At 45.0% G+C, this 11812-nt stretch overlaps 1 protein-coding gene across 1 annotated transcript in view; it reads right to left on the bottom strand.

The window, feature by feature from the left end:
- Window positions 1–880: 880 nt before the first annotated feature.
- The window catches only part of Ccdc169 (coiled-coil domain containing 169), a 28109-nt gene continuing 17177 nt past the window's right edge, over window positions 881–11812 (bottom strand). Inside the window, exons 7-8 of the mRNA XM_050120263.1 lie at window positions 8932–9008; window positions 881–1055 (exon numbers count right to left, since the gene is read on the bottom strand). Of these exons, the coding sequence (XP_049976220.1) occupies window positions 956–1055; window positions 8932–9008 (177 nt within the window). The 3' untranslated portion in view covers window positions 881–955. The remainder of the gene's footprint in view (window positions 1056–8931; window positions 9009–11812) is intronic.

Here is an 11812-nt window from a genome sequence, read left to right as displayed (position 1 = left end):
GGTCAAAGCTCCACTCGTTAAAACATGCACAGGAAATTTAAATTCCAATCATTTCTCTTATTAAAATGGGCTGGTAAATTATACGGGTTTTCCTGGCCTAGATTACAGTTACAAAACCCATCTAAGTCACAAACATCCCTAAACATGAATAGGATTCGTTAACGTTTATGGGTCTTAAAACAAATCTTCCCTTATTCACGCTCTGTTTACTGCTAGTCTGCCGTATTCCAAACTCTTGAGAAGCTGATCCAAAGAATCAGACCACTGTTGTGAGCTAGCAAACACCACGGTGTGACTTTAATGCCACATACTCAGTGGCCAGCCCCTGGGACTGAATAAGCTTTTCTAGAACGGCAAGAAATCTTATAAACGATACAATTTACCATAGTCATTTTATAGATGTGGGTGATAAACATGAGGTGATAAGATTTGCCCCAAACCCTGGAGGTGACCAGCAGAGTAGGGCGCTGAGACCCACGGAGTGCACGGATGAGGTCACTGGGGACAGCTCAGCCACACTCCCATATGCATGTGATCTGTGCTTGATTTTAAAAAAGCTGAGGTGCGTGAGCAGGATGTAACCTACCATTGCATAAAGGTTTTATACATACACATATAAAATTTTAGTCAATGGCCAACTTAGAAGCCAAACACACAGTTGGCGGCATAGTCAGAGCAGATCAGAAAGACCCTGCTGAGACTACCGGAATGACATCAGCGTTCAGGCCCCCTCCTAGGACACAGTAAGAACCACAAGCACAGGTATTGGTTACTTGGAGTCACTGGAGACACATGACTTTTATGCAGTCAGAGGAGATTTTTGAAAGAGCGAGAGAAGCCGCTCTTCCTTATCTATTTCCTCTCCTGAGAAATGTGTTGAACGTCCGCCTCCTAAACTGTAGATTCTGGATGAAGAAAAGATGGAAAAAAAATAGAAGTCTGCCCAGCTCTGGAATCACGGGTTGAGTTTTGGAAGATGGTTTGATCTTGTCACCTTTTTTACTGGTCCTTTCTTGGCGTTCGTTATCTTCTGGTTAACGGAATTGTATCTCCCACTGAAATAAAATAACATTGATCATAATTTTTCTGTCACTGCTGTCTGCAACAACAACACCGTATTGCCACATATGGCTGACCCTGTTCCTCCGGTCTGGAGTAAGAAGTCTTCATTGACACGTTCTGCCTATAGCCCCGTCTTAGGCAACCACGTTTCATCATCTTGCTGCAGCTATGGGTCAACCATTGCAAACGTGGGCACACAAAGGGCCAGGCTCCAGTAGCAACTCATCAGGTACCCACCGTGGAAGGCCCTGTCTAGAAAGAGGTGAGGGGGCCCAATCTGCTACTTACCTTTTAATTCAAATTAAAGGCAAGAACAGGGAGAAGCCAAGAAATAGAACAGGGACAATAAACTAATACCAGCACACGGATTTCTGTTCTTTGATCCCGTGGAATCTTCTCTGGCTGACCTAGGTAGCTTTGTGAAGGTTACTTCCTTGTGTTCTTCTTTGAGACAGCAGAGGCTGCTCCAGCTCCAGGGCTTTTAAAACTATCTTAGAGAGCTGTCTCAGCAACAACGACACAGTAAAGACCTGCCATTTTCCTTCTACGCAGGGAAATGTTTTCTCTCCACCGGAAAAGCAAAGAGAAGTAAGCCAAGTACTTTAGAACTCTAGAAATCAAAAATTCATAGCAAACCTCAAGATTTAAAAAAAAATTGGGGGTGTTGGTGAGAACACTGAATTATGCAGAATTTAATTTTCCCTAGTCCTACGCTTGCCCCTTACCTCCGAGAAAAACCAACAGCCCGTGCCTATGGTAAAACCAGGAGCCAAACACATACTATGGGAGTCGCCAATCTCTGGCTGCAAAGCTCTTCTTCTTTGGCCTTCTCTGGAGAATTTGCTGGAACATATTGAAGCCATCATTTAATTCCATGGCTACTACTATTTAAAACTAAACTAACCAGGAAAGTTAAAAGGCAGGCGGGGGGGGGGGTGAGGGGGCACTGAATCTTCAGCACACTTCCTGGTATCTGGAGCGCCATACTCAAGTGTAACTATACAGACCTAGACCGTGTGTGTTCTTGGGAAAGACTTGGGAAGGACCTAAGCTCACCTCTGGCTATATTTGAGGTGCTAAGGAGCAGAAAGGAAGGCAAAGGCAGAGTTGGGATTTTCCTGACTGGGTATGGAGAACCTGTTCAAACACATATGCAGGAAGGAAGAGAGTTATTGATTCCAAGCACTTTAAATTTTTCTGCTAATTCCGAAGTAACCACTTAGCAAACCCAGCAGAATGTAAAGTGGCCGCTCATGAGGGAAAACACCAACTTCCTAGAATGAAGTTTAAAAAGTCACCAATACCAGCAGCCTTCAGCCCCAGGGAAGAGAGAGCATCTGAGATTCAGAATAGCTATGTGATATTATATAAAATGCCCAGTTTTGATGAAACGGGAAAGATAACCAAAAATACAGACACAATAAAGCTAGAATGAAAGAGGGAAAACAACGCTGTCAATAAATGCTCAGTTTACAACACGAAAGGCTGAAACTGTCATACTTAAAAATCAGCAGCAAAGGGGGGTGGCCAGCACCTCAAGATACAGCAAGCGACGTTCATTTTTCGGCAAAGCAACCCAGCAGCGAAAGGGAATCACAGGAAATTAAACGGCTTCTGCATAGCAAGGAGACAGCCAGAGGCACAAAGAGAAGTGCGGAAGCGAGAAACTCCTGACCAGGTATATTTCAGACAGGACAGTGATACCTAGAATAGACAAAGGGAGGCAAATATTAACCCCCTCCCCGAAGCACCAACACTGCGAGTTAATAAATGAGCCAGGAAACTGAACAGGCGGTTCTCAAAAGAAGAAAAATGGTGAGTAGAAGTTTGAGAAAAGTATCCAACATCTTTATCCATCAGAGAAATACGAATAAAATGGCTTTGAGCTTCCATCTCACCCAGGTCAGAATGGTGTTCAGCAGAAGAGCTAATGACAGCGAACACTGATGGAGGTGTGGGGATAGATGAACCCTAGTGGTCGTTGGAGGCGGGGTCAAGTGGTACAGCCACTGTGGAGAATGGTGCGGCCGCTTCTCTGAAGACCCAAACTAGAATTCCCACACGAATCTGCTGTGCTGCTTCTGATGCATAACCAAAGGACTCGAACCCTGTGACAGAGATCTATGCACACCCATGCTCACAGCGACAGGGAGACAGAACCAGACTAGATGTCCGTCGGCAGAGAGAGTGCGGCACATATCCACAATGAAAACTTAGTCATCCGTGAAAATGAAACATAGGTGACGGTGGAACTATATTAAACAAGGTGACGCGGGACTAGAAGACAAGTGCACATGCTCCTTCTCAGACTTGGATCTCAGCTTCCAATTTTTTATGTGTGTTTATCTGGAAGTAGTGTGGACGCCAAGAAACCAGTCAGAGGCCTTTCCGGGGGAAGTAGCTTTGAGGGTGTGAGAGTGGAGAGGGCATTCTGAGGACAGAAGATGACAACAGGGGATGCAGAGAGATGGGAGAGAAGGACAGACAGGACCGGAAGGGGTATGTGAAAATGCCACCAGGAAGCCTGCTACTTTGTCTTCAAATAAATAAGAACACACATAGAACGTTGTCGGGAGTACCCATAGCAACATTATTCACATTATCAGAAATGTATAAATAATTCAAATCCCCATCAACTGATGATTTGATAACCAATGCTCTATAAAAAAAAAAAAAATCTGGGATGCTAGCTAATAATCACAATAAATCTGACTGTGCTTAACGTGGATTCTCTTGAGAACAAAAGCTGGACTGGCGAGCCACACCCTGCATACATAATAATGGGAAAACCCACAGAAATAGGAAGATTAGTGGCTATCAAGAGCTAGAGGGTAAGAGCTAACTACTCAAAGGTATGGTCTTTCTTTGTGAGTGGGGGGGGTGGAATGTTCTAGAATCAGTGGTGACGGTTACTCAACCTGGAGAATACACTAAAAGCCACTCAGCTTTACCGTACCTGCAGATTGCTTCAGTTGTGTGTCAATGTATAAGTGGGAATAACAGGCTGCAACATTGTTCAAGTGTGTTCAGTAAGGTGTAGCAACCACTTAACGGGTACTGCATAAATGATTCCGGCACAACGGTGTGGCATAATTGTTGTTGCATGCTCAAGTTATCACTCGTGCTTATTTTTCTCTCTTTACAAATGGATGCTTTCTCATTTTACTTTTTGTACTTACTAATGAGCTACACACTGGAACGGGATTAAATTGGAGAATCTTTATCAAGTTAGGAGTTTTTCAAAACCCAATTCTCCTAGCAACCATCCAGTACAGGTTTCACCCTCATTTTACAAGGGGGTAAACTGAGTCTAAGAGAGACTATTCATGTAGAGCCACATTGGATAAGTGGTAGAGGAAAACTGGTTTTCTGTCCGCTCCAAAGCAAGTCAGTGCAAAATTTCATTAATCATCATGCTTCTTGCTTTATTAAAAGAATAATACTGAATACTGTTATTTTTACTTAGAGACTTCTGCAAGCTAGCTTATCATAAATTTTTTCTTTATTTTTTATTCCCATTAAAATGAAATAAAACTGCACAATTCATAGAAAATACTAAAAATGGATAAGCACAAATCATCCATAACCCTACCAAGTTGTTTTACATTATACTTTTATTTACTATTATAAATATTTCTACATAAGTTATGTACTCTAAAATCTGCATTCTAGAATAATCTAGAATCCAGTAGAGCTTCTTAATGCTGGCAAAGTGTTGAAATACGAAGCGGCGGGGCTGCGTCCCCAACACCCCGGCCGCTTGGCTAGCTCATGCCCAAAATAACAACACACAAACTGTATTCATTTAAGAACTGCTTGGCCCATGAACTCTAACCCTTACAGGCTAATTCTCTCACCTGGACTAGCCCATTTCTAATGATGTGTGTAAGCACCCCAAGGTGCGCTTACCGGGAAGATTCTAGCCTACATCCATCCGGGATTGGAGGAGCTTCATTGCGTGCATCTGCCTGGGAGAGCTGAGCATGGTGTCTCTGCTCCAGCAGAGCTGTCAGATCTCTCCGGGAGCAGAGCAGAGTCTGACTTCACTTCCTCTTCCGCCCAGAATTCTATTCTGTTTACTCCTCCCATCTATGTTCTAAGCTGAGGCCAAGCAGTTGGTTTATTATAACTTAACCAATGAAATCAACAGATTGATATATGACACTCCCACATCAGCAAAGTTTATTGACTTATTGTCTTAAGGCTGCAGATGTTAGCTGTATTTCCTATATCTGCTTTTTGTCTCAAAAATAAATTTTCCAGATAATCTCTCCCTCAACAAGACACAATTAATGTACCATAGATGCTTTTATTCAGGAGCATGAAGGAAAGCTCTGTCTTCCTTGAGGGCCTTCGATATAAAACTTTCGTCAAGAAAGAGGTGCTGCATCGCAAAGAAAAAGAAAAGTTACCGTCGGCTCTCGGCCGAGCTGTTGCTGTGGTTTCCATCACCGTTTGAATTCCTTATTTGTAAAGTCCAGTTTTCTCAGTTAATGTATTCCATGGACCATAGCCCAAAGCTACCTATGCGCTTCGTAACTTCCTAACTTATTTCTAAATAGTGTTTCCCTTCACTAACTTAGCAACTCTTTATAAGCAGCATGTGCAGGGGTCTTTAGGACAGACCTTTCAGTGAGCTGGAGATGATCCTATTCGTTTACAAATACAATTTCACAAAGCCAGAACATAATTGGTGATATTCAACTGGGCAGAATCACTTTTTGCTTGACATTGTTAATAGAATTTCTCTTAACTGGGTCTCTCCTGGTACTCTGGTTTCTTCTGAGCGTCAAACAATGTCATACGCCAGTGCTCAAACATTGGTACTGCCAACGGATGTTGCCCATGACCCAAAGGTCCGTGTGTTAAACATGATCCCAGGCAGTACTGGTGGAAGGAGGGAGGCTGTGAGGGCTACAGGAGGCTGGGTCTGGTGGGAAGTCTTGGGGTCACTGGAAACATAACTTTGAAGGCAGCAGTGGGACCCAGCCCCTCTCTCTTTTCCTTCTCTCCCTATCTTGTGTGTGGCGGTTTTGCCTACCTTGCACTGCCAAGCGTTAGTGAACTGCTTGACGCAGGCACAGCACAGTGGGGGAACCAATCCTGGACCAGAATCTTTCAAACTAAGGCTAAATTAACCCTTTTTAAAAAATAAGTGACCTACCTCAGCCTCTGTGTTACAAATGCCAGTTGAAGTACATATGAGAATGTGAACCGGAACAAACATTAAGGCTATAACACCAGCTGACCACAGACCAGCTCCCTCTTTGAACTTTGTGTGAATGGAAGCACATTTACATATTTCTTTACAGAACACTATGAGAATTATTCAAATGTTGTATAAATGGCATTTTATTACTATGGCTTATATATAGTATATATGCATAGACATAACAAATATCCATTCCCCACTGATGAACATTTTAGGATTTTTTCCACCTTTGACTATCATGGGTAAAGCTGCTATGACCTCCGTGTGCAGGTCTTATGGTGTGAATGCACCGTTGTTTTCAGAAGTAGCATTGGTGACAGACAGAATGAGTGTATGAACAGCTAGAGAAGAGAATATTCCCGAGCAGCCATCTAACTCTGCACTCCACCCGCTCCCGCTCGTGTTCTGATGGCGCCTCACAGCCGCCACTCTCCTCAGCAGCTAAGAGATAGTGCTGACACCTCCTCCTATGTCCATCGGCCACCTGGGGTCAACTCCGTCGTTAGGTGCTTAGCCCCAACATTGGTTGTATGGCTCATATTTGAATGATCCACAAAAGCAGGCTATTCCATTCCGTGGTCGGGTCAGTAACTCGGAGACACTATTCTAAGGCAGTCCTGACTACATGCATATATTCAATACCTCCTCAGGAAGATATTCCTATTGGGGGAGGTTCAAGGGTTGCTGATAGTTTCAGACAGTGAAGATCTTATCGGTCCAGTGGCTTGACCCCTCGTCATCTTAGCAATCCGTTCAAAGATGATTAAGCAGCAATCTACAGTATTTGTATTCATCAGAGACAGAAGGGATCTGGGTGGGAATGAGCAGCTCTGAAGGCCGTGAGGCAAATGAATGAGTGAGAGTTCCCAGCCCACGGCATCCACCTCCTACATCAGCACCTCAGGCTCAGTGTGGACCAATGGCTCAGAGGCCCCAAACAAGCAGATGGAGGCATGGTGGATGGCCACTGCTCCACAAGGGGGCAGGAAGGGATGGGCACCTTGATGATCTCCTTGGGCATCCTTCAGTCAAGCCTGATGAGATCTGCCAGGTAGCAGGCCCCTCAGGATGATGACATCAGGCTCAGGATGACATGACTTCGGAGTTCAGGCTCTGACACAACCAACCTCAAGAGTATTCAGTGAAAATCCAAACTCTCCTCAGAGTCATCGTCTGGGCATGTTTATGGTACATGCATTAATGTTTATGTAGTGCAAATAAGGCTTAGCTTAACTTTCCAAATAACTCTTCGGTATCAAAGAAAATTTCAAAGAAGTAGCAGGATATTTTCAAAAAGAGATTTGGATTAGCGTAAAGGTAAAACCGAAAGGTAGCTATGTGGTGAGGTGGCTGTGCAGAGAAGAGCTGAGACAGGAGTTACTGTCCTCAGAAAAAGAGTGCCCAGGTGGCCACAGTTCCCTGTCCTGGTAAAGCCTTGCCCTCGGTGTCATAATGTCCCCCTGTGCCTACACTGCTGATCATACCTGATTTATCTTCGTGGAGTCTGGAATGGTCGTGGGAGTTAGGCAGAGGAGTGACCCTGGCCAACAGAAACCTTGGATGCTACACAGCCAGTGAGCCTCCCTAGGAGATAAAAGCCTTGCGTGCCATCAACATGCCATCGGAAGTCATTCTCGGAGGGACCAAGAGTGTCAGTGGGGTCTGCTTAGATGGACTTTCACAAAGTGGCACTTAGGTCTCCCTGTCTTGATGCCAGGAGCCTTTCCCCTTGCGGACTTCAATTGTATCTTTTCTCTGGGGCACATCCTAGCTCAAATACAACTATGCCCTGAGTTCTAGAACCTACCATCAAGTCTTTTACCACCAAGATGGGCCTGGGAATCTCAGATACAATGACTTGATTCTTTTTCCAAGGAGGTTTTTTTGTCAATTTTTAAGATTTAAAGTACATTATAATTCCACAATGAACATGTGTAAAGATAATTAATTGTAATTTCAAAAAGTAATTATTAGGAATGAAAAATATACTTCAATCCATCTAGATGAGAATTGGGCAAAATTGAGCTACATCATTAGTCTTTCCCAAAGAAACCTGTCATAGTACACATCCCTTGGGTACCTCTTGTCTCGACTGTGTTCGGGCAGGATTGATCTGGAACTCACTTCTATCTTGGTTTAATTTTTTTTCAGTGTTATATATGAATATGCTCCCACACAAGGTGACAAGGTTATATAGAGAAGGATTGGTGATATCATATTTCCTACATGACCTGGAAAGTCTATAAAGTCTCAGAAATACCTCAGAGTTCCTTTGTTCTTCATCACAAAGTGGCTGCATTTACATGGGATGGGTAGTTTAAACTGTACTGTATCCATAGCAACAAACACGTTTCCCCTCTGAGAAGGTCAAGGCAGACCCGAACAGTGTCTGCGGTGTTGTTAGTGGTGTGGTTTTCACTCTCCCCCGGGTGCTATGCTGCTTTCATTGAACCCGTCACCGGGTATAGAGACTAACAGAGCTTCTGGGACCCCGAATCTTGTGCTTATGGAGTGTGAGGATCCTTCCCGTGTGCGTTTTTATACACCGCTCCAAAATCTAGAATCTCGGCTTCCAAAGTATAAAGGACACCTGTCAGGTGAGCGCCGTTTGCGGGGGAGTATAATTAGCTAACGAGGGGAGATCTACCTAGACGTACGTTTTCACCAGACTCTCTTTCATTCTAGGCAGCGGATCCATCTGTTGCCTTTTAGAAAACTGATTTAAGCCAGAAACCTGAAATGCAAAAACAGCGTGTTATTTTCCTCCTTCCCAACTGATCCATTTTCAGCCCATTTCCTTCACGAACATGTCTCTTAGCATGTGTAGAGGCAGCTAAGTGACAGGAAGTTCAGCCATTTTCTACTAGGATCAACCATTTAAGTTTCTGTACAAACCCCTCTTGGCCCCGTAGTCCACGTGACTTTTTTAATTTACAGAGAAAGCTTTGAAGACTCATGTGTGGGGGCCGCTAAGAGTTCCTGAAGTAGACATTAAACATACATAAAGCACATAGCCCGTCAGCAAGTCAGAAAACACAAGGAACGCTACATACAGCGCTATAAAGCAGAGAGGTAAGATCATGTTAGTTCTACCAGGAGAGGCAAAAGGATGATTGAAGAATCGGGCGACTCAAGAACACTGGAGGCCAATCAACTTCCAGCTGGCCACCGAAGCCTTGCATATGAACGAGTTCATCCATCAGGGGCAAAACTGGAAAGAAGAAACTGAGTGGTGTAAACCAAAGACGACATCATCTGAGGGGCCGGGAGAGGCACACAGGACATTATGGCGACAGTAGGGAGACCACCCAAGGCAGGCAGTGAAGATCTGTGTGTCGTGGCCACCAGCCTAACAGGTTCAGCGAGAGGCCCGGTCATGGTAAGGCAGAGAGTAAGACACCTGCTGTCCTCCTCTGGCTTCCACGCATGCTCACATGTTCTTTGGTAGGCAGACGCCACGTCTGTAAGCCCAAAGCATTTCTATTTAGAGCTCTCACGCCCTTCGCTAAAATCCTATGTTATGCAGAACAAACACCAGAACCTGAATTTATCGGGTCTCCTAACACTCTTGAGAAGCTGCACTCTGATAATTCCTTGTGCCTCTGAGTCTGTGTGAAGCAGGATCTCCACACAGGGTGTGTAAAGGAGAAGGCCTGGCAGGGGAGTTGGTTTCCGGCAAAGCACGCCCATCCTGCTTGTTAGCTACAGGTTGGATATTAGCAGGCTGCGAAGACCCAAGGCCCGAATCCTGCCTCACAGTCAACATCTTTGAACCAAGAATTAAAGCGGACTTTAATTACTGACGAGAACGGGAACCCAAGTCACATCTTTGACCTTGGAAGGAGCCTGACACCTGACCTGTCTGGAGGGCCCTGAGTGGAGACCTAAATCTGGCTGCAGGAGTCTAACCCTTTACAGGGGCACTCTATCGCAGGAGGCTTTCTGATAAAGAACAGAGACACACCATTGCTTCCTCCAAACAGGCTGTCAGTCACCTGGACAGGACAAAGCCCCTCAGGAAAAGCTGCTTGTTCTGGAGACCTTAGAAAATAGTATAATGGCTGCGTAGCGTGTAGGGTCAGGCCCCGGGCTCTTTGGCCATTGGCTTCTCTCACCGCTTGACGGTGTGTTTACTCTGCAATAAGCCAGGCCTGTCCTCCACACTGCTCTCTTTCTCAGTCTAAATTCTTCCCGTAGAGGTCACAGGAAGGAAAGCAGGGACTGAACCAGGTGACAAAGCTGCAGGCTGGAGGAGGACGGGCAGACAGAGCACTACAGACGCGGCCTCAGCCGCCTGAGCAAACACTGCTCCCACAGGATCAATTATGTATGCATTCAGTGTGGGAAGAACAAAACTCACCCATTAACCTTCCCAGGCACTGCCGCCTGCGCAGGGCCAGAGCCACCTTTGAAGACAGAGATTAGCAATTCACTCTAGAGTGAAATCCTCATTAACATTTATACCGGGGGCAGGATTAACGCCTTCCTGGAAAGCTGTTGGCTTTGATTGTACATTCAGTGAGTCTGCACAGTGAGGAGGATAGACCAGCCTAAGTGTCTTTTTTTTTTTTTAAGATAAATAAAGGTAAATGGGCGTTTCAGGGGCAAAAGACTTTCACTTTTCACCTTAGACAAAGTCTACAAGGGTGTTTTACAGGAATGGATATTTTTCCTAGTAAGAGGCTTTTTATTATCAGTTGTGTAAATGCTTTTGAACACTGGCTATCTGATGGTCTTTGTAGTAAACAATAAGGCAACAGGAAGAGTCGGGCACGTGTGTTCACTATAAGAGACCAAAAGGCAAGTAGAAACCCCATCACAGAGCAAGAACCTCAAAAGATGAGAAAGGGACGGGGAGGTAGCATCCTCCAGTGGCTGGGGTTTAGAGCCCTGATGTCTCAGACATTTCACGGTATGTGCTCTTCACTCAGGGCTCTCTAAATACTCCATCAGACTGGGAGACCAACGACAGTATCAGATCCTTCCTCAAGGGAAGGAAAGACGTTAGGGCCCAGAAAGGTCATACAGCAAGTCGGGCTGGGGAGATGTCTCAGGAGCTAAGGGCTCAGAGATTGGAAGCATGAAACCCCAGCATCCAAGCAAAAAGCCAGGCATGGCTCTGCCCCCACCAAAGTTCTAGCTAGAAGGAGACAGACAGATCCCAGGAGCTTTTTACACAGTCAACCTAACTGAAATGGTGAGAGTTTCCAGACTACCTCAGGGCAACAAGACAGAGAGCAATGGAAGACAGCAAGTGGCCTGCTCTGTCCCATGTGTGCAGGAGCGCGTGCACACACACATTCACCTACTCACAATTTTAAAGGGTAACACAGCAAGTAAAAGAAGAGCTGGAGTCAACCCCAGTCTGTCTGGCTTCATGGTCTGTGGTCTTTCCATCAAGTCAGGCTGATGTGGGAGTGATTCCTTACTAATAAAGAAACTGCCTCGGCCCTCATAGGACAGAAAATTAGGTAGGCGGAGTAGACAGAAGAGAATGCTGGGAGATAGAAGCTTAGTGGAGGAGTTGCCATGATTCTC

The sequence above is a fragment of the Alexandromys fortis genome, unplaced genomic scaffold (genome assembly GCF_014885135.2).
Source record: "Alexandromys fortis isolate MF-2015 unplaced genomic scaffold, M_Fortis_MF-2015_v1.1 scaffold_172, whole genome shotgun sequence".
In the NCBI taxonomy this organism is placed as follows: Eukaryota; Metazoa; Chordata; class Mammalia; order Rodentia; family Cricetidae; genus Alexandromys; species Alexandromys fortis.
This window is presented reverse-complemented; position numbering and strand designations above follow the sequence as displayed.